The sequence below is a fragment of the Schistocerca piceifrons genome, chromosome 2 (genome assembly GCF_021461385.2).
Source record: "Schistocerca piceifrons isolate TAMUIC-IGC-003096 chromosome 2, iqSchPice1.1, whole genome shotgun sequence".
Classification (NCBI taxonomy): Eukaryota; Metazoa; Arthropoda; class Insecta; order Orthoptera; family Acrididae; genus Schistocerca; species Schistocerca piceifrons.
This window is the reverse complement of record NC_060139.1, coordinates 535,383,994-535,408,172: the sequence shown is the minus strand read 5'-3', so window position 1 is coordinate 535,408,172 and position 24,179 is coordinate 535,383,994. Positions and strand designations below refer to the sequence as shown.

General features: G+C 44.1%; 1 protein-coding gene across 1 annotated transcript in view; it reads left to right on the top strand.

Moving 5' to 3' along the window:
* The window catches only part of LOC124777633 (neuropeptide-like 1), a 427,641-nt gene that overhangs the window by 336,347 nt on the left and 67,115 nt on the right, over positions 1-24,179 (top strand). Inside the window, exon 3 of the mRNA XM_047253106.1 lies at positions 22,626-23,075. Within this exon, the coding sequence (XP_047109062.1) occupies positions 22,626-23,075 (450 nt within the window). The remainder of the gene's footprint in view (positions 1-22,625; positions 23,076-24,179) is intronic.

Genomic DNA, 24,179 nt, shown 5'->3' with positions numbered 1-24,179 from the left:
ACGGTTCTCGAATGGCTCCTTGACCAAGGAGCGGATTTCTACTGTCGAGGAATTCAACAATTCTTACAGCGTACCGACCGCTGTTTATAGACACTTGGTGACTATTTAGAAAAATAGTATGACGTAGCTTATCTGTGTCACCTCGAAGTGTAGTGGAGCATTCAATAAAAGTTACTAGACGTGCCATATTGTGCAGCATCATTTTTAAAATTCCTTCGTGTATTTTGTTCACGAACTATCAAATATTTCTCTTAACTTCTCATATTTCCTCCATGGGACCGCGAAAACCAATGGTGCACAGAGAAGTAGGAAACATATATTTTGTCTGCAAATATAAACTTTAAATCATGCACATACAGTATCAGACAGAATGATGCCAACGCATTGCAATTAAAGTTGAAAGAAAAGAAATACAATGAACGAGCTGATGTAATCGTCTTGTAAAATACAAAACAGCGCAAAGTGACGCGGGCGTCGACGCCCATCCCGGCACCGTTCCAACACGGTGTAGATACGACATAAGGGCACGTCGGCTGCGCTGAGTGATGGCGACTGCCGTCGCAAAACCGCCTCCTATGGGTTCCGGAACCGCTCGTTTCAGGCCGTCAGATTTTACGCGCACGTAAAATGGCTACCATATATCGCCGGTAGCCATCCCACGTCTTCCGGTCGGTCGCATTCCGCGCGGCCGCGTGCTCAAACTGCGCAGCTGCTGATCCGTGTCCTGCCACACATACCGAAGGGTTGGCCATTTCACAATTACTGACGTGCAAACCGTGGATGCAATGAGGAATGCTGCCCTTTCTGAGATACTAATTTACGTTATACTGTTTGCTATCATGACACAACGTGAGTATTTCGTTCAAAGAGCCTTTAAACGTTTGTATAGCAACTGCTGCTGCTCGTGACTGCTTATGCCTTCCTGTAGGTCGAATATTGAGCACAGAGGATTTGTGCTGCCAAAATTGATTACGACATAACACAGACATTACATAAGGGAACGATTTGGGGGAACAGCGGTTCAAAAACCCACCCCACCCATCCAGATACAGGTTTTGAGTGGTTTCCCCGTTTCGCTTAAGGCAAATGCCAGTATGATTCTGTAGTGTACCTATGCATTCAACAAACAGAAAATATACCTTCTATTCCATTTGTCGTCTCTGGTATAATAAACTGTTATTAAAGTTTATAGTAATGCAAATGACGTTAATGTTAAAGTTAATCTGTGAATCAGACTCGTTACGGAAGTGCAGGTTTTAATGTCGTTAAATCAAACAATAATTATTAATCAAGGAATTTCAGTAACTGACACGTAAGATACCAGTTTACGTCACATTGTAAATCTTAAATAGTCCACTGAGTAAGTGCTCAGCATCTGATCTTTGCAGAAAATTTATTAAATATTTCATAAATCATGGTAGGGGTACTAATCAAGATAACAAACACTTCTTTTAACTTTTTATTTAATCTAGAATACTATACAACCGTACCACCTCCTCAGACGTGAGTAGTCAGAAGTGATCGCAAAACAGATCAGTTACAAGTGCACGGAAGAAAGAGCCCTGAACATAATTGATTTCATGTTTTATAGCTTCGTAATGACCAATGAGTGAGTTGAGAACAGCACTGAACCCTTGTATTTCATTTAGGTATGGGTACTTTGCATCCATATACTCCGAGCAGTGACCTGGCTCCCAGCACAGATACATCTCTGGAGCAAAGTGCTCGCTCGAAAGTGACATTACACTTCCTTTGAAAGCCACAAGCGCGATCTCAGCTTGTATTTCGCTTCCAATCACCTCTTCGTTGATGGCGCATTAAACTTTAACCGCCGGCCGCGGTGGCCGAACGGTTCTGGGCGCTTCAGTCCAGAACCGCGCGGCTGCTTTGGTCGCAGATTCGAATCCTGCCTCGGGCATGGATATGTGTGATGTCCTTAGGTTAGTTGGGTTTAAGTAGTTCTAAGTTCTAGGGGACAGATGACCTCAGATGTTAAGTCCCATAGTGCTCAGAGCCAAAAAACAAAAAAAACAAAAAAAAAAATCCTTAACCTCGCTTCCTTTCTTCCTTATGTCGTGAGAACAAGTGAAAGCCTAACGTGACTTGAAAAGTTTCACTAAATGGTCCATCACAATTTCAAAGCAAGTTTTATCTTGATTTTTGGACAGTTTTCGTGCGTGGTTCCCTGATACTGTAATTCACCTAACAACAACGGCAGTGTTTTCGCAAGAGCAGTGGGGATTTGTATTTAAAAGTTTCTGAAGCTAACATATTAATAGGTTCTGAGCAGGAATGCTGCTGCATTATTAAATGACAGTTCAATGAGTTACACCTAGTAGACAGAATTCGTCCAAGACAATGTATTTGCCAATTGTATACTATGAAGTCAACACCTCAGGATAGGAACTTTCATCTACTAGAAAACAATGAAGAAATTCATTTTAGAGAGTTTGAGCAGGATGCCCTTGCTTTTGACACCGTGTAATGGCAAATTCCTGTTCGGTGACATGCTTGTTAGGTAAGAAAAACAGTAGGATAATCTGTGGCCATGTGACACAAGTGGTTATCTTAGAGAAACCAAAGAGTAAAAGTGGGCGGGCATCATATGAAACACAGCACTGGTGCAAGATATACATTTCTTAAAACTAAAAAAAAATATTGAATTTTTTTGTACTCGTACATTATGAAGCATTAAAATGTGATGACTAGTTTCAGTTGACTTAGCAGCCATTTTCACATCACATGTGGTGAAATATATGCCAGAATACTGAAAACCCTGCATCGTCTATATAGCATATAAAGCCATGTGGTTGCATGTTCGGACAATGGAAACTTTTAATGTAATGTAATGAAAAGACGAAATTAAATTGCGCTGGAATAACGATCTAAAGCACGAGAATGATGTACAAGATAGATAGCCCAATAGTAGATTACTACAGGTTCCAAATAGGGCATAAAAATTACAAATAATGTCTCTTCATAACATGAACAGAACTAAATTGAAACTGTTCTTACTGCCTTTACTTGAGAGAGGGAAAGTTTAATTGCCACCATTGTTGACAGATATGAAAATCCAAAATGGATGACAACGTTTACTTAGGCACAACGTTTCCCAACTCATCACAAAGGAAAGCTGATTACGTTTTGAACAAATATGCATCATAAGAAATTATTCTGTATAAACATGACTCAAACGTAACATGATCTGCAAGAAGCGAAAATGATGCACGTGAAATGCACAGATTAAGCCAAAAGCCTGTAGTGACCTCACCGAAATATCTGAAACAGCATGCTGATACCGCAGATCCGCATTGCCCGTCCGCAGACTAGGACCAGAACGTTCACACTACGCAACAGCTGGGCTATGAGTGCATCCTTGTCCGACCACGATGTCTCAACTCCAATCTGATCTACATGGAGTTTGAATTTGGCAAGATACACCACGCGAGACTGTCCACAGATTCTGCTGGGGCCAACCAGAGTAATGTTGCCTTGCAGAACTACGACACTTTGGCACTAAAACAGAACACATGCATTTAGCGAGCTTGCATAATTCATGAAAGGAATCGGTACGAACAGCCGATGCCTTTCACATGCTCTGATGCAACTAATTATTTTCCCCTGACACTTCTTGCTCAAAAGCATGCTTTTACCAGGGTCTGTGTGAAATGTTGTTGTTAAAACAAATTACCTCTATCAGAGAGTTCCCCTACTGGTGGATATAGCTGCGAGTGTAACTCTGCATCCACCCCTATATCTGCACTCTGCAAACAACTGTGAAGTGCGTGACAGAGGGTGCTACTAAAATGGTTCAAATGGCTCTGAGCACTATGGGACTTAACATCTGTGGTCATTAGTCCCCTAGAACTTAGAACTACTTAAACCTAACTAACCTAAGGACATCACACACATCCATGCCCGAGGCAGGATTCGAACCTGCGACCGGAGCGGTCACGCGGTTCCAGACTGAAGCGCCTAGACCGCACGGCCACACCGGCCGGCCAGAGGGTGCTACTAATTTCACCACTTATTAGGACTTCTTCCCGTTCCGTTCGCATACGTATCCCCAGAAGAATGACTGCTTGAGTGTTCCACAATTAGCCTGTTCCTGTCTTTGCGGCCGGCCGAAGTGGCCGTGCGGTTAAAGGCGCTGCAGCCTGGAACCGCAAGACCGCTACGGTCGCAGGTTCGAATCCTGCCTCGGGCATGGATGTTTGTGAGGTCCTTAGGTTAGTTAGGTTTAACTAGTTCTAAGTTCTAGGGGACTAATGACCTCAGCAGTTGAGTCCCATAGTGCTCAGAACCATTTGAACCATTTTGAACCTGCCTTTGCGGTCAGTCGCAATAAGCAGGAGGCTGTACTACGTAAGTAGGTCAAAAATACCTGTGACTATGCGTGTGTTTGGTTTGGTTTGAGGGGCGCTCAACTGCGCGGTCATCAGCGCCCGTACAGAGTCCAAATTTTTTCACTGTCCAATCTAGCGACTGTCGTGAATGATAATTATAATGAAACGATGAGGACAACACAAAGACCCAGTACCAGGCAGAGAAAATCCCCAACCCGGCCGGGAATCGAACTCGGGATCCCCGTGATACAGTGGCAGCAACGGTAGCCACTATTCCACGACTTGCGGACTGTGACTATACGTGTACGTGCTGTTCTTCTTTATAGGCGTTCAGTATCACCAAATAGACCTATTTTTATGGCTCCCACGCCCCTTTAATATATTTTGGATTTAGTCGCACGAGTGTTTTGTAAGCAAGCAAGATCGTACGATGACTGGATGTGGGTAACAGCGACATGTTAAGTAGAGACACGACATACTAGCTAGTATCCGACTACATCAGTCGTGGTAAACTTGTGGTTATCTGCGACGTTTGTTAAAAACGTAGGTGCGAAAGTATAACATTTTGGTTAAGTCAGCCTGGAGGAAAATTTCGACGAAATTCTGATACCAGTATAATAGCTTGATTATTCTTTTTTTTACGTCACACTGTGTAGAAATTCCATGTGTTCAAGACATCCTGATATTCTTTCAGCACAATAATCTTCTTTCAACTGCAGCGGCTCGTTTCATGATAAAACGCTCTCACTGCTGTGCACTAATATTTTTAACATTGCTTCGCTGTACACGTGCACCCGACGTTCGGTATTACAGGTTTGCGAGTGGGTACTTCATTCTGAGTGGGAACCTATAACTAACGAGCCCGAAAAGCTACAGAATCGGCTAGTCTAAAGATCTGGTACGTGGACTAGTGGTCACAGCCCATTTGACTTCGTCGGTGTAAATGCAGATGTGTAGGCTCCGGGGAATCCTTGGCCTTGCCTGGCACGTCTTTGAGTTCCTTTGCTGAGAGGAAACTGCTTTTACGTTATGTTCTTTGAGGACCCGTGCCACCTTCGCAGAGCGCACTCCTGAGTGTGTACAGAAGGCGGGGCGTTTTCTATCCTGCTGAAGGCCTTCTAATGCTCCTTTTCTGAAGAAACGCACGTTTTGTTTACGCCTCTGAGTAGTTGCTTCTCTGAGAGGTTGACAGCAAGTGCTGTGTTCCTGCAGCCATGTTTCGTGCAGAAAAGACGTCGTGGATGAGGGTGATCCGATGTAGAATGTCTTAAAGATTTTCTGACGGCGCAGTTTCCACATTGTCACAGGCTCTAATGTTCTAGCAAACTGTGAGCCCAATTAAAATTTCAGCATATTCCTGAAAGAAATAGTTAGGATATCGCAGACTAAAACGTATATAGATGAAGACACACGTTTCCTATATTCTCAGGAGTGTCGTCTTAATTTGCGCCTCGACATTTACGTTTCAAGAAAAAGTCAACGCCGAGTTATAGTTTTTGCTGAATTAGTACACATGCACTCACGCTTATTATTGGTTGTGTTGGGCAGTGCCGGCCGGTGTGGCCGAGCGGTTCTAGGCGCAGCAGTCTGGATCCACGCGACCGCTAAGGTCGCAGGTTCGAATCCTGCCTCGGGCATGGATGTGTGTGATGTCCTTATGTTAGTTAGGTTTAAGTAGTTGTAAGTTCTAGGGGACTGATGACCTCATATGTTAAGTCCCACAGTACTCAGAGCTATTTTTTTGTTGCGCGGTGATTAATCGTTGTAGCAAAGGTTTCCGTTGACTATAGATACTTATCAAGTGATTTTCTCTGTAAGAATTCCACTGTGCTTACAACTGAGGAATAATGGTACAGTGATCCGCACAGTTTACCAGCGAATAACATCGACCTTTTCGTAAGCAATTCAAATGTCACGTTTGTAAAATTCTTCTTCTTTCAGTTATTTTTGTTGATTTTATGTCTATCGTAGTTCCGTATGGGAGCTTTACATAGCGAACACACTTCCTTACGAAATAAACCAGCCCATGCGCCTAATAGGGACACTTATCTCTTTTTTCCTAATATTTAACGTTTTTCCGTTAAAAATGGAAAATGCCACTTTTAAACAACTACAGTACAAATCAAATGACACAGCCTTGCTGTTTTTTAGGTATGAAACACACTTTCCTAACAATGTCTAAACTCATCCACTGTTATGTTAGCAGTTAAGATCGTTCCAGTTCATACTGGAGAAAAAAATTGATATGCGTTTCCACATGAATTAAACAGGTAATCACCGATCACGGACGCCTTTCCAGTCACGTTCTACTATCATTATGTTCCTCTACGAAAGTTATTGATTGACAAACATGGTACTGTTTCAACCTTAATCCCTCACGGCTTTCTGCGAAATAACGAATTACTCAAAACACCTTTGTCCTTCGAACCGACGTATCACTTCCAGCTCATTATTATATTTTACAGCAAATTCTTCACACTGTTTATCCGCGATGCGGCTACAGGCGACAGCTCCGTGTTAAAGCCCGACAACTACTCATCGCACATGACAAGCCGGCGTGTGACCAGTAGCGCAGGGGCATTGTTAATGTTATATAGCGAGACAGTGCTGTCTCCAGTCAAAAGGCGCGCTCAGCTTCAAAAATTCCAGAACCCAGCGATAATTAGGGAGTACAACAACGTTACGTCATAACGTCAACGATAGCAGTACCCCTTACATCTCCCCCTCAGTATAATTAAAAAAAAACGCAAGAAAGACTTTGTTAGGCACCCCCCGCACCAAAGAAAAACAAAAAAAGAAAGAAAATAGAAATCCCAGAGAAACAAATAAGCGAACAACCCAGCTACAGACCCATCCCATTATATTATTATAAAAATACACTAGGCGATCGAAAGTATCCGGACACGTGCCTGAAAATGACTTAAAGATTCTTGGTGCCCTCCATCGGTAATGCTGCAATGCGATATAGTGTTGGCTCATCCTTAGTCTTGATGACAGCTTCCACTACGCAGGCATACGTTCAATAAGGTGCTGGAAGGTTTCTTGGGGAATGGCAGCCCATTCATCACGGAGTGCTGCACTGAGGAAAGGTATCGATGTCGGTCGGTGAGACCTGGCACGAAGTCGGCGTTCCAAAACATCCCAAAGGGGTCCTATAGAATGCAGGCCAGTCCATTACACGGATGTTATTGTCGTGTAACCACTCCCCCACGGGCCGTGCACTATGAACAGGTGCTCGATTGTGTTGAAAGTTGCAACCGCCATCCCCGAATTGCTCTTCAATAGTGGGAAGCAAGGAAGTGCTTAAAACATCAATGTATGACTGTGTTGTGATAGTGCCATGCAAAACATCAAGGGGTGCAAGCCCCATCCATGAAAAACACGTTCACACTATAACACCACCGCCTGCGAAAAATTACTATTGGCACTACAAACGCTAGTAGGTGACGTTCACCGGGCATTCACCATACCCACACCCTGCCATCGGATCGCCACAGCCGGCTGGGGTGGCCGAACGGTTCTAGGCGCTACAGTCTGGAACCGCGCGACCACTACGGTCGCAGGTTCGAATTCTGCCTCGGGCATGGATGTGTGTGATGTCCTTAGGTTAGTTAGGTTTAAGTAGTTCTAAGTTAAGTCCCACAGTGCTCAGAGCCATTTGCACCATTTTTTGGATCGCCACATTGTGTACCATGATTCGGCACTCCACACGACGTTTTTCCACTGTTCAATTGTCCAATGTTCACGGTCCTTACACCAAGCGAGGCGTCGTTTGGCATATACCGGCGTGATGTGTGGGTTATAAGCAGCCACTCGACCATGAAATGCAAGATTTCTCACCTCCCGCCTAACTGTCATAGTACTTGCAGTGGATCCTGATGCAGTTTGGAATTCCTGAATGGTGGTCTGGATAGATGTCTGCCTATTACACATTACGACCTTCTTCAATTGTCGGCGGTCTCTGTTAGCCAACAGATAAGGTCGGCGTGTACGCTTTTGTGCTATACGTATCCCTTCAGATTTCCACTTCACTATCACATCAGAAACAGTGGACCTAAGGATGTTTAGGGGCGTATAAACCTCGCGTACAGACGTATGACACAAGTGACATCCAATCACCGGACCACGTTCGAAGTCCGTGAGTTCCGCGGAGCGCCCATTCTGTTCTCTCAAGATGTCTAATGACTACTGAGGTCGCTGATATGGATTCCCTGGCAGTAGGTGGCAGCTCAATGCACCTAATATGAAAAACGTATACTTTTTGGGGTGTCCAGGAACTTTTGATCGCTTTGTGTTGTAAGAGATCCTGGCAGGGGACGCCAAACTGAAAGTGAACCCATTTGTGGGCTATATAAAAAATGTTTGATTGAGAACCTGGCAGCGTCGTACACAATGAAAGTTAACACTTGGAGTGACTATATAATGGTAATGATTTGATTGAGAATGTAAGTTTAGTTTACTGACAACATTTATTTTCCCAAAAACAAAGACAGACAGAATATATGTTAAACATATAATAGAATCGTGAACAACAAACAGGTAGTTTAAGACCACAACGGACAAGGGTCCTGGGTGGCAAAAGTGAGTCAGGTACTCTGGCCCTAAAATGTGGATAACGGTATCTGTGTTAATCTGACGCTAAGAAGATTTTGACTGTTGAAATCGACAGAATTTTCTATTGGTGCAGCTGAGAGCAAGGGGCAGTTGGGATTTGTACTAACAGGCAAGGCCGGAGGAGCAGTACGTTACCCTGTTTGCTCCGTGCAGCGATGTTACTTGCAGCTGGCGATACGTGGGCGGCAGAAGCGAGGTGTAAGGCGGCACCTGTCAATCGATCGCGGCCACGAAAGAAATGAAACATCTCGCGATCTAGCGTTCAGGCAGACGGATCGCAATTTACTCTTTACCAGAACCCTGAAATCACAGCAGATTTCAGTGTGTGACACACCCGTTCGCTGGTCGTACCAAGGACCAGTCTGGCTCACTTACACGACAGAGTGAACAAGAATGCCAAACGTCGAGATTAGTGACCCAAAAACAAATAAGTGGGCCCTCGGCAAACGAGTAGTCCGAAATGCTTGAAGTCACACTGTCGGTACAGTAAGAACTTCACCACAGGCTCCCCAGTCTAACCACTCGCAAGTGAAGTCAATCTTAGGACAGGTCCCAAGTACCAACCACACATGCCAGAGCTTCGATCAGAAGTTGCTTCCAGACCGAAGTACAGAACCAGAGTGCCACGCACCTCCAGATCAGAACAATTCCAGTTTCTCCGCAAAGTGCATGAACGACACCGCCTTCACCCCGTCTTGAGCCAATAATAGGGCTTTAGAGGCGCTAAATCTCCCCTCCTACACGACAGCACGAACTCACAGCTAACCAGCGCAAGAGTTAAGAGACTGCGTCTCTGAAAAAAAAAGAAACCGCCAGTTACTGACTTTTTTAAGTTTTCGCAGTGGGAGATGATTTCCCCAAAGTCGCGTCGCTTCCCATGGCAACAAGCAAGCAGATATGATCTTTAAGATCTTTACCTAAATTGTCTGTGTCTTGGAGCTTGTTAGTCCTAGCTATGAGGTGTAATAAAGATTCTATCTCTAAACGTTTCTCAGACGCCAGAGTTTCTTTTTACGACCGAGGCGGTCGATGGAAGTGGGCCACAGGCCTATTTGCAGTATCGGCAAACACGAAAACTTGTAAATTTTTGTTAGGCGTTGTGCAGCCCACAATGCCCGGTTCACCGTGTAGACGAGTCCCTTCAGTCTGTCGTCCTCAGCCCAGCTTTCAGCTGGCGCCAATGCAGGTATAGTGGGCATTGTCCTGCTGGAGACCTGTCTCGACTACGGGGTGCTCTGTCGGCCCTATACGACAGATTTACTGAGGAATGGGCTCGCCGCCACTTGTTTTCAACTTCCAACATGCCGTTTCTACGAACCAAGAACCATAAAAATACCTCATGCTTTTAGCGCCCTACCAGGCTCCATCAACACCTGCTCAGGACGTTAACTTCCTCGAGTCCCGCACAAGATGCGTAATGTTGTAACAAAATCTATATGAAAAATAGGTGTCCGCAGCTCGTGGTCGTGCGGTAGCGTTCTCGCTTCCCACGCCCGGGTTCCCGGGTTCGATTCCCGGCGGGGTCAGGGTGTTGTGTGATGTTCTTAGGTTAGTTAGGTTTAAGTAGTTCTGAGTTCTAGGGGACCGATGACCATAGCTGTTAAGTCCCATAGTGCTCAGAGCCATTTGAACAATTTTTTTTTTTTTTTAAAATAGGTGAAAGAGTAACTTGTCCTCTCTCATTGTATAAGGCACACTTCATGATCTCTCCTCCAGACACTGAAAATTTACAATACTTAACATGTTAGTTTATATATGCGACAAGTAGTCAGTTAACATACATAGAATGATATTGTTCAACAACTACATTATACAGCAATAAAATTATCAAAATTCCTTTGTATAGATATCCATGAAGATAGTTCCGAAACTACTTCAAGCAGTTTAGTTAAGTCTCTATAGCCTGAAACTCATCCTCATCATGATTTTTCTAATAAAGTATATTATATATTACTATATATTATATATTACTACTATAAAGGCACATTCACAAAGATCTGTCGACATTGTGTCACAGGTTGTGCGTAAAGCAGTGCTATTACAATGTCATCAATTCTCAAACAATTCAAAACATTATATGCTTTTCTTTTTCTCTACCTTAACATCACTGAAAATACTTTTTGACTGTAATAATATACCAAGTTTACCTCTTTCAAGCATACTTTCATAAGCTCAATAATAATTATGGAACTCCAACTGTCATTTATAAGCAAACACTGATCAGTTTATTACGTAGAAGCAATGTAAATACTCATGTAACTGGAGGCTAATTATTAACCAACTGTATATCCAATAGAGCCCAATTATTCAAATGTTAATAGAATTACTTTGAAAAATCTGCTACCAAAATTTGAATACCATACATTAATTACTATAACACAAGGAAACTGGCAAAATTTTATGGTAAAACTTAATATAACACAGCCCGAGAATCTGGTATTTGGAGTTAAAGAAAATATTCTATCAGAAGGAAACACAAGTTGACGATTAGTCAGCTGAAACAAAACACTTACGTAATTGACGCTTAATTTTCCGCCAAACTTTAAGCAACACTAACAGGTGGTTGTAGTAGCTGATACTGAGAGTGCCAGGTGATCCCAGCAGGTGTCTATTGCCGTGTAGTGGCCAGCGTGTGATGTCGGCGAGTGTGAGAACGAATGTCAGCGGCCTCCGAAGATCAGAGAAGTCCAGCGGCTCAAGCGAAAGACAATAAACGAACATCCACGCAACTGGACCTGTACAGCTCCCCTCCCCCCCCCCCCCTCCCCCCGCGCCACCCGAATTCCCACCCCGCGACATCGACCATGCAACGAATATGGAAACAATAGTACATCTCAGCGTCTACACTCACGAAAAAAAAAAAAAATCATAATATGCACGGTGCATAATACATCTATTTCTCTGTTAGCGTACTGGTAAGTGTTGCAATTTCAATAAGCCAAAAGAAAATTTCACAGTTTTAAAAACAAATGCTACATTACTGCTACCATACCACACAGTATATTAATACAAGCAACACGAAATACGAAATAAATCAGTGTTCATAAATATTTGGCGGTTCAGCTATTTCTGAGTAACCACTCAGCCTCTTCGCAGTGCTACAACATGCATAATCACATCGTTGTCGATCCCCTCCCTATCTCCTTGCACAAGTTTTTTGCGTTTTGTTTTTCCACTGTATAATACATTGACGGAAAAAACTGCAGCATCAAGGAGTTGTGCGACGAAAATTGATAGGCGTGTTTCTACATCTGACAGATGAGGTCTATTTAAATTTCGCTTCAGTTGCGGAAGAGTGGCGCTAGTAGCGCCATTATGACTATGAATATCAGTTTTGCTCTAAATACACGTTGTAACGGTCGTGAGCGTTAATTACCTTTAAGATTAGACGTGGTGAGTTGATGCTAGTCAAGTATACCTTTAAGGCGATGAAGACGCCATTGTCAACACGTCACTGAGTTTGAATGAGTCGTGTAACAGGACTAAGAGAAGCTGGATGTTCCTTCTGCGATATTGCAGAACGATTGCTGGCAGCGGTGTTCACGAGAATGTACGGTCGCAAGAAGACCGTGCTCCGCACTGCCACGTGGCACTAACGGAACGGAAGACCATCGTGTTCGGCGCGTGGCTCTGCATCTGCCGCAGCAATCTGAGAAGCAGTTGGCACCACAGTGACACAACGAACTCTTCCAGATCGGTTACTTTAAGGACAGCTCAGAGACGGACGCCCTGTAGCGTGCATTCCACCGATTCCAAACAACCGCCATCTGTAACTTCAGTGGTGTCAAGCGACAGCTCATTGGAGGGCAGGGTAGAGGTGTGTTGTATTTCTTGATGAAAGCTGGTTCTGTCTTGGTGCCAGTGATGGGCGTGTGTTAGTTAGAAGAAGGCCAGTGGAGGGCCTGCAATCAACCTGTCTGTGTGCTACACACACTGGACCAACACCTGGAGCTATGGTCTAGAGTGAGATTTCGTATGATAGCAGAAGAACTCGCATGGTTATCCCACATACCCTGACTACAAATCCGTATGTCAATATGGTGATTCGACCTGTCGTGCTGCCTTTAACCAAAGCCATTCGAGGGTGTTTTCCAACAGGACAACGCTCACCCAAATATCGTTTATGTAACCCAACATGCTCTACAGAGTGTCGACATGTTCGCCTGGCCTGCTCGGTCACCAGATCTGTCGCCAATCGAGCACATATGGGGCATCATCGGACGACAACTCCCCACAACCAGAATTGACCGTTTCTGTGTCACAGGCATTTAACTCCATCCCACATACTGACTTCCAGCTCTTGTACTCCATCCCATAGACTGACATCCGGCACCTGTACGACATAGTGCACGCACGTCTGCATGCTTGCGTTCAACATTCTGCAGTTGCACGGATTATTAATGTATCAGCATTTCGCATACAATGGCTGATCCCGTGTTTCTACATCTACATCTGCATCCATACTCCGCAAGCCACCTGACGGTGTGTGGCGGAGGGTACCCTGAGTACCTCTATCGGTTCTCCCTTCTATTCCAGTCTCGTATTGTTCGTGGAAAGAAGGATTGTCGGTATGCCTCTGTGTGGGCTCTAATCTCTCTGATTTTATCCTCATGGTCTCTTCGCGAGATATACGTAGGAGGGAGCAATATACTGCTTGACTCCTCGGTGAAAGTATGTTCTCGAAACTTCAACAAAAGCCCGTATCGAGCTACTGAGCGTCTCTCTTGCAGAGTCTTCCACTGGAGTTTATCTATCATCTCCGTAACGCTTTCGCGATTACTAAATGATCCTGGAACGAAGCGCGCTGCTCTCCGTTGGATCTTCTCTATCTCTTCTATCAACCCCATCTGGTACGGATCCCACACTGCTGAGCAGTATTCAAGCAGTGGGCGAACAAGCGTACTGTAACCTACTTCCTTTGTTTTCGGATTGCATTTCCTTAGGATTCTTCCAATGAATCTCAGTCTGGCATCTTCTTTACCGACGATCAACTTTATATGATCATTCCATTTTAAATCACTCCTAATGCCTACTCACAGATAATTTATGGAATTAACTGCTTCCAGTTGCTGACCTGCTATATTGTAGTTAAATGATACGGGATCTTTCTTGCTATGTATTCGCAGCACATTACACTTGTCTACATTGAGATTGAATTGCCATTCCCTGCACCATGCGTCAATTCGCTGCGGATCCTCCTGCATGTCAGTACAATTTTTCATTGTTACAACCTCTCGATATACCACAGCATCATCCGCAAAAAGCCTCAGTGAACTTCTGATGTCATCCACAATGTCATTTATGTATATTGTGAATAGCAACGGTCCTACGACACTTCCCTGCGGCACACCTGAAATCACTCTTACTTCGGAAGACTTCTCTCCATTGAGAATGACATGCTGCGTTATGTTATCTAGGAACTCTTCAATCTAATCACACAATTGGTCTGATAGTCCATATGCTCTTACTTTGTTCATTAAACGACTGTGGGGAACTGTATCGAACGCCTTGCGGAAGTCAAGAAACACGGCATCTACCTGGGAACCCGTGTCTATGGCCCTCTGAGTGTCGTGGACGAATAGCGCGAGCTGGATTTCACACGATGGTATTCTTCCAAACTCCATACTGACTCCTACAGAGTAGAGAGCTTACGTTAACCTGTGACCTTGCAGTGTTAATCACTTAAATATGTTACCTAGAAAAATGTATTCCCGCACTTTCGTTAGTCTACATTAATTATTTTTTGATGTTGTGAGTTTTTTCCATCAGTGTATTTACGTCCTTGTAAGTGATAAAACGACAATACGTCACTTCGGCTCTGCCTCTTCGTTTCGCTCCAGTCTGCGTGCAGTTGACAAGCTCTTCTGTCATTCCTCCTCTTTCTATATTTCTGCTCCAAAGTCGGTGCACCACAGTCATCCCGCGCAAATTTGCGGTGATAATCACATCTTCTCTTCTTTCTTTTGCTCATGTTCTTCTTGACTCCCATTGCTTCTTCTCTGTTCTGCTTTTACTGAACTTCATCGAGCCTGCTCGACAGTCTCAGTTATTGTGTCAGTTAGAGAACTACGATCTTCTTGCAGCAGGCTTTGCGTCACCCGGCATACCAAGCGGTTTTCTTCATACGGTACTTCAAATCTGGATTTCTTCTTAATTATTTTCCCAAAAATTCTCAGTACATCTCCTCATATTTTTGGTAGTATGGTTCCTTTCAAATCAAATTTAAGCTCTTGTGTTTTTAGACTGATATATTTCTAGAAACATCTTCTCAACCTTTTCATACGACAAGATTTGTTATTCTTCCTTCAAAGACAGTGTATCATAACCTTTCTTATAATGATCTAATGATTATGGGAACTTTTTTCTTTAACTTGTTCTTGTTTCGTGACAGTCTGCTTCAGTTCCTCTGCATAAATAATCTTTTCTTCCCCTGCCTAAACATTCCGTATCAAGATAAATTCCTTATCCTTCGATACCACATCTGAATCCGACCAGAGAACGTGAGCATCCATTTCAGTTCTATCGCCGTCATGTACCAGTTGTATTGTCACCCATGACGTCCTTTCCCCTACAGCAACAATTTCAAGTTATGCACAATTGGCGTTCGCTGCGCGCTTACGTTTATTTCTGCGCCGCTCTCTTCTATCGTCGAGATGGTCGTTTCGAACCAGTAGAGTCCAAGATGCTGTAGAATTCCTCTTTTTGTCTCGAACTGATGCAATCCAAGATGCTGTAGATTTCCGATTCATGTACAATATTCCATTTCTATGACGCACTATTATTACTTTCTCTCACGTGCACCCTTCACTCTATTGTCGATAGTTGTATTTCATTATCGCGTACCAAATCGCTATTCTTAATTGAAACAGCAACTGTCTGCGCACATACGCGAAATCTAAACATATCTAATTACGGTTCTTCACCAAACGTCAGTTGTTCTTTCACGGTAAGCCAGATGAAACATTAATGTCCCTGTCACGGCGACACATGTAATTCTACTTCATCCGGTTATTTAGCTTAGTTCTGCGACTGTCGTACTCCAATATGGGAGCCTTAAATGAAGAGCACTTCATGTTACGAAATAAAACCTACTATGTGCCTAATACAACCATGCCTCTCTTTTTCTGTTTTTCGAATGTATAAACCTTTTGGGTTAAAACAATGGAAAATGTCGGAAATAATAACAGTACAAATCAAATCGCTTTGTTTTACTTTTACGTCGGTACGTATTACGCTCCCCTAACAATGTCTAAACATATCCACTCCAGTGTTAGCAGCTACGCCCATTCCATGTTCATACGGAAGAAACAATTGCCACATTGCGTTTCCACATAAATTAAACAGGTAATCACTAATGACCACGAAAGTTGCTGATTGTCAAACACTGTATTGTTTCAACCTTATATCTCATAATTAACACCCCGCGCCTTTCTGTAAAATAACGAATTACTCACTTGTGTCCAACGAACCGCCGTAACGCTTTTAATTATACTTTCTAGCAACGCGAATGCGCTCGACCGCTCAGTACTGAAGCCTAATAACGGCTCTTCCCGCACAGTAAATTCGGGTTCTGGGGCATTGTTCACTTTATACAGTGAGACAATGCTACCTCCAGAGAAGAGGTGCGCTCGGCTTCGAAAATTACAGAAGCCAACGAAAAGTACAATATCGCTATGTCATAACATCCATACCAGTACTCCTTACACGTTACACTGACAAACAGTTTTATCGCGAAGCTGAGACAATACTGCAACAAGCAACACGCAGCGAATCACGTCCATGACGTCTGACAATTTAAGGGACAGTGAATTTGTCAACAATAAAACTGTTACATTCTCTGTCACAACAGAATAAACAACAAATAAAAGTTGTTTGTTCATAAACTGGCGATTTATGCGACTTTGATGTGTCACGAGTGAATTTTCTACCTGCTTACTAAAGGAACTTCACCCCTGGCTTCACGAGAGTGCATCCCATTCCAGTTATTCCCTGTTAGAAGAATCGTAAGTGATCTCTGGTGATCGATCTTGGGTCTTACGTGGGAGGTAGCAAGCGTCACAATAACCTTTCAAGTGGTAATTACAAAATAAACTCCACAATACCGCAATGCCCCTTAGCTCTTTCCCTTTCTGCAAATAGGCGGTTCTGTCAGATATACCAAAGGACATGAAATATCTGTTGAACGGAAAAGATAATCTTGACAACATATGAACATTTGTTGACCAAATGCTGCCAAAGTATCTGAAGGTGGACATTGTTGGCCGAAACCGGTTATGTATCATAAAAAGTGACTGCGTAAAAATCAAAGCTTTAGAATAAATCAATCAACACCTCCTTAAACGAAATGTCGTTTATCCAACAACAAATAGTGTTTGAGTACATTAACTATTTCAGTTCATTTCGTTTTTTATTCGAACAATTGATTAAATCATAAATTGTTTAGCAATATCGTGTTATTCTATCTATACATACAGGATTGCGCACTAAATTTCACACACTGACATTGTCTAATAAGTATTTTACTTGCAGTTTGGCAACCTTGGAATGTTGTGGCGAGTAGCTGTAGTTCGTGTGTAGCTCTCCAGAAGATAGTACTTGGCAATATCACGAAAAACCAGTTTTGTTTCACGCAGAAACGAAGCATATCACAAGACTCAACGAGAGACCAGTTTGTTGATGAGGAGGAGGAGGAGAACATTGTCTAACGTCCCCTCGACAACGAGATTATTAGGGACAGAACACAAGCTTGGATTTTAGAAGAATGGAGAAAGAAAAGAACGTTCCCTTTCCAAGGAACCATCCCGACATTTGCCTTAAGTGATTTAAAAGACTCACGGAAAACCTAAATCAGGGTGGCTGGAGGCGGGTCTGAACCATCGTCCTCCCGAATGCTTTGTTGACGGAGGCACAACGTCATCTCTGCTTGCACCAGTTCATGAATGTAAAAGTCCTCAAAGGTGTTCTCTAGGTTTTGGAAACAGATGAATATCTGAAGGGGCAGTCGGGATTGTATGCATGATGATCGATGACAGAGGACCCAAGGAGTCGGAATGTTGTGGATGTCACAGAGCTCCTGTGTAATTTGGTATTGTCATGCTGAAGGAGAAGGGCTCCATGTGTGGAAGAACTCTTCAAACTGGTACTTTCAGTTTTCTGAGGGTTTCTCACTCACCAACAGTTATGTTACGCATCACGGGGCTACGCGCTACAATTCGGTGCCCTTTAGTGACAGGGGGTTGCAACTTGCTTCAGCGAAGCTAACAAATCGACATAAGAATGAAATTAAATAATTGTACGATATTGATGGCTGGGACTTCCCACATGGGGAGGTTCGGCCGTCGAGCTATAAGTCCTTTCAGTTGACGCCACAGTGGGCGACCTGCATGTTGATGATGATGAAATGACAATGAGGACAACACAACACCCAGTCCCTGAGCGGAGAAAATAGGCGCCCCTGCATGTCATTCAGACATGGTGCTCACGCAGCTAAGGAAGTGGACGGCCGAGTAATATACACTCCTGGAAATGGAAAAAAGAACACATTGACACCGGTGTGTCAGACCCACCATACTTGCTCCGGACACTGCGAGAGGGCTGTACAAGCAATGATCACACGCACGGCACAGCGGACACACCAGGAACCGCGGTGTTGGCCGTCGAATGGCGCTAGCTGCGCAGCATTTGTGCACCGCCGCCATCAGTGTCAGCCAGTTTGCCGTGGCATACGGAGCTCCATCGCAGTCTTTAACACTGGTAGCATGCCGCGACAGTGTGGACGTGAACCGTATGTGCAGTTGACGGACTTTGAGCGAGGGCGTATAGTGGGCATGCGGGAGGCCGGGTGGACGTACCGCCGAATTGCTCAACACGTGGGGCGTGAGGTCTCCACAGTACATCGATGTTGTCGCCAGTGGTCGGCGGAAGGTGCACGTGCCCGTCGACCTGGGACCGGACCGCAGCGACGCACAGATGCACGCCAAGACCGTAGGATCCTACGCAGTGCCGTAGGGGACCGCACCGCCACTTCCCAGCATATTAGGGACACTGTTGCTCCTGGGGTATCGGCGAGGACCATTCGCAACCGTCTCCATGAAGCTGGGCTACGGTCCCGCACACCGTTAGGCCGTCTTCCTCTCACGCCCCAACATCGTGCAGCCCGCCTCCAGTGGTGTCGCGACAGGCGTGAATGGAGGGAAGAATGGAGACATGTCGTCTTCAGCGATGAGAGTCGCTTCTGCCTTGGTGCCAATGATGGTCGTATGCGTGTTTGGCGCCGTGCAGGTGAGCGCCACAATCAGGACTGCATACAACCGAGGCACACAGGGCCAACACCCGGCATCATGGTGTGGGGAGCGATCTCCTACACTCGCCGTACACCACTGGTGATCGTTGAGGGGACACTGAATAGTGCACGGTACATCCAAACCGTCATCGAACCCATCGTTCTACCATTCCTAGACCGGCAAGGGAACTTGCTGTTCCAACAGGACAATGCATGTCCACATGTATCCCGTGCCACCCAACGTGCTCTAGAAGGTGTAAGTCAACTACCCTGGCCAGCAAGATCTCCGGATCTGTCCCCCATTGAGCATGTTTGGGACTGGATGAAGCGTCGTCTCACGCGGTCTGCACGTCCAGCACGAACGCTGGTCCAACTGAGGCGCCAGGTGGAAATGGCATGGCAAGCCGTTCCACAGGATTACATCCAGCATCTCTACGATCGTCTCCATGGGAGAGTAGCAGCCTGCATTGCTGCGAAAGGTGGATATACACTGTACTAGTGCCGACATTGTGCATGCTCTGTTGCCTGTGTCTATGTGCCTGTGGTTCTGTCGGTGTGATCATGTGATGTACCTGACCCCAGGAATGTGTCAATAAAGTTTCCCCTTCCTGGGGCAATGAATTCACGGTGTTCTTATTTCAATTTCCAGGAGTGTACATGACAAGTCATAAGACCTCAACTGATGTTGAGACCAGAGTAAGAAGTTCGGAGGCATTACTTTTCATCATGCCCTCGTACTTTTCTTACCGCATTAAACCTTTAACATAAAATTATTCCTATTTATTAGCAAACCGTGACAGGATTTTAAATTCTTAAATTCGGTAAATAATTCAATAATTTTATAGAATATTGAAAGCTATCTTATTTCCTGGATGTGTTTGTGACTCAAAATGTCTTGTTTAGCGAATGATGTAAAAATACAGGTTTTGTAGAATATTAGTGACGTTACGTATTTACATTTTCATCACATTTGATGTCCCATCCAGCCATGGCAAAACGATGAACTTTATGCATTATTTTTCTTCACATGGCTAGACAGAGTCTTCTTTCGAGCATTCACAGATTTCGTATTGATCATTGTGCTCAATCAGCACTTTCGTAAAGCATTTAGAATGCATTTTCAATATAAATTACAGGTTCCAACATAAATAAGTCGTACTTGGCGCACATTCTGCCTACAGCGCAAAGACTAACTTACAAATTCGGGTCTAGACAAAGTGCGTGTCACTCGAGTCCACGTCAAAGACTAACTACTTTTGGCGAGTACGACAAACGATATTCTGATATTACAGTATGAAGTTCTAGATTGTTCTAGAACGGGTAACTGGTCAAATTAACTCTTGTACATAGTTTTCTAGTACATGAATAAACAGTTACAAAGAAAACACAACTCCTAATGTAGCTAAAATTTATAAAATAATGAAGATATATTATCATACATAACTTTGAAATAGTTTTATAAAAATTATGGTGTATTCCACATCAGCAAAATAACAAACACTTTATATTTTCTTTCATATGCCAATTTTTTTTATGAAAAATTGAGTTTGCTTTCGAAAGATTGTAACAGCTATTGGTTTAATTGTCTATAAATGATGTGAGAAGTTTCGTAACCAAAATATTGAGTAATGTCCGAAATTTTCTTCATTTGTGTAGCCGTATTGTCCGTAATTGCTTTACAATTCTTTAGGGTATTTTTCTTCTGTCGTTACAACTACAAAAATGCGTGGTTTTTTTACGTGTTTTGTTTTATTGAGGTAAAGCATCATCAGTGGTGGTGATTTTCTCTTGATTTCTCGCTTACATCGGGAAATGCCGTCTGAAAGCACGTAGTTGATGTATTTCTGCTTTAGACTCTGATAGTTGTCTAATTTTTAGTTGTTCTGCAGTACTATGCATCTCTTATGTTTTTCACGGCACACTTTTTTGCTCAGTACCTGTGTGGTCTGAAAAACAGAAGATATGCTGCGGAAGAACTAAAAATTAGAGCACAACTATCTGTGTCTACAGCATAAAAACATCAAAGATGTGATGGCGGACGGCGTTTCCCGATGTAAGCGAGAAATCAAGCGAAAATCACCATCACTGATGATGCTTTATCTCAACAAAGCGAAATGCGTCTGGCGAAGATAAAAATACAAGCATTTTTGTACTTACAACGACAGAACAAAAATACAGTAAGAAAAGTACGAAAGATACGTCATTTATTCGAAAATAAAACAGATGCAGTTTGTAGGATGATTAACGCCTCTTAAAATCAAAAACAAAAATAATTATCCGAAGTCTTACAGAAAAATTTGGAAAAGAGTGAAATTTATATAAATATTTCCATACACTACTCCGATCAGATAGGCTTGCCTCTTGTACTTCAAAGTTTTAATTTTAGGTGAAAGATAATTTAAAAAATAATCTAATCGAAAATTTCGTCTTACACGCTTAGCATCGTAAACTACACTACTGGCCATTAAAATTGATACACCAAGAAGAAATGCAGCTGATAAACGGGTATTCATTGGACAAATATATTATACTAGAACTGACATGTGATTACATTTTCACGCAATTTGGGTGCATAGATCCTGAGAAATCAGTATCCAGAACAACCACCTCTGGCCGTAATAACGGCCTTGATACGCCTGGGTATTGCGTCAAACAGAGCTTGGATGGCGTGTACAGGTACAGCTGCCCATGCAGCTTCAACACGATACCCCAGTTCATCAATAATTATACCTATTACACGTCATATGTTTTTAGGTTCAAATGGCTCTGAGCACTATGGGACTTAACATCTAAGGTCATCAGAACTTAGAACTAATTAAACCTAACTAACCTAAGGACACCACACACATCCATGCCCGAGGTAGGATTCGAACCTACGACCGTAGCGTCGCGCGGTTCCAGACTGAAGCGCCTAGAACCGCTCGGCCACACCGGCCGGCTATGCTTTTTAGGTTTGGTAGTACCTCCAAGTACTCTTGGAAAGAGTAAGCCATTAATGCTTATTTCCCCTGGGCAGCAAGTATGGTGCTGTAGTATGAACATGCGGATGCAAAGTGGTTAGTCTATACTGACAGGTTCAAATGGTTCAAATGGCTCTGAGCAACATGGGACGTAACTTCTGAGGTCATCAGTCCCCTAGAACTTCGCACTACTTAAACCTAGCCGTCACTGACAGGTATAGTCCACTTAGTGTTGCAGTTACTTCCACGCAGGAAACGTCAGGTCGTAAAGTTTGTGACGCGTTTGTGGGAAGACTGTTCGATGCAGAGAAAAGACAACCAACACACTGATGTGCACTCGTACCCGTTGCACCCCGTACAGTAATATAGACCAATGACAAACAGCGTTGCCGCTCCTGACGTGTGGGCTGTGCGCGTGTGCAGGTGGACGCTCTGCTGGAGGAGATAGCGGCGACGGAGCAGCTGCGACACCTGCAGCTAGACGCGCTGCGGCGCGAGCTGGACGCGCAGGAGGCGCGCGAGGAGCAGGCCGTGCTGGAGGCGGCGGAGGCCGAGGCGGAGGCGGAGGCAGCGGAGGCGGAGGGCGGCGGAGAAGAGGGCGCCGACAAGCGCAGCGTGGCGTCGCTGGCACGCGCGGGCGCGCTGCTGCCGGGCGCGGGCAAGCGCAACATCGCCGCCATGGCCAAGAACGGCCTGCTCAGCCCCAGCGGGCCCGTGCTCCTGGACGGCGACGGCAACGGTGGCGAGAAGCGCTCGGTGGGCGCGCTGGCCAGGGACGGCCTGCTGCCCACACCCGGCAGGAGGGGCGCCGCCGACGACGACACCGACGACGACGACCTCTCACTGGACAGCCTCATGCAGCAGCTCTACAGCGTACGTACCTCTCCACTCCGTGCTAGCATACCCTCGCTACAGCCGATGTCGTTTGTACAAGTGATCACGTTCCTAAGTCAAGCCACGTATGTACAGACGTTGAAATTCACGTGGCACTACCATTTGTCATCAGATTTTATAGCACCCAGAGATCTGCTATAATAGCCTGGGGTATGAGATAGGGCATCCGTGGTCTGCAGGCAGCGTCTCTGATAAGTAATCCACATCCATAAGATTGCAAGTGCCGACAGTTGCGAGAATTATCGCTGAGTCAGCTTAACAGGTCATGCAACTAAGTTTCTGACAAGAAAAATATACAAACAACGGAAAACAAAATTGAGGATGCGTTAGAAGACGATCGGTTTGGCTTTAGGAAAGATACCAGAGAGTCAAATCAGACATTGCGATTGATAACAGAAGCAAGAAAAATCAAGACACATTCATAAGATTTGTTGACCGTGACAAAGTGCTCGACAATGTCAGATGGTGTAATATGTTCGAATTTCTGAGAAAAATAAGGTAAGCTATATAGAAACACGGGTAATATACAACACGTACAAAATCCAGGAGGGAACAATAAGAGTGGAAGACCAAGAGCAAGAAGATATTCTGATGATATTTCTATCCTCAAAGAAAGTGAAGGAGAATTATAGGATCTGTTGAGGGGAATGGTCTAATGGATACGGTACGTCATATGGATCCAGAGTAAACCGAAGAAAGACGAAAGTAATGAGAAGTAGCAGATAGGAGAACGGCGAGAAGCTTAACATCAGGCTTGGTGATCACGGAGAAGATGAAGTTAAGGGATTCTGCTACCTAGACATTGCAATGATCCATGACGGGCGGAGGAGAGAGACCATGAAAAGCAGACTAGCACTGGCAAAAAGGGCATTCCTGGCCAACAGAAGACTATCAGTATCAAGCATAAGCCTAAATTTGAGGAAGAAATTTCTGAGAATGTATATTTAGAGTATACAATTGTATGGTAGTGAAACATGGACTGTGTGAAATTGAGATGAGAAATGAAGCACTTGAGATGTGGTCCTAAAGAAGAATATTGAAAATTAGGAATAAGGAATGAGGAGGTTCTCCTCAGAATCGGCG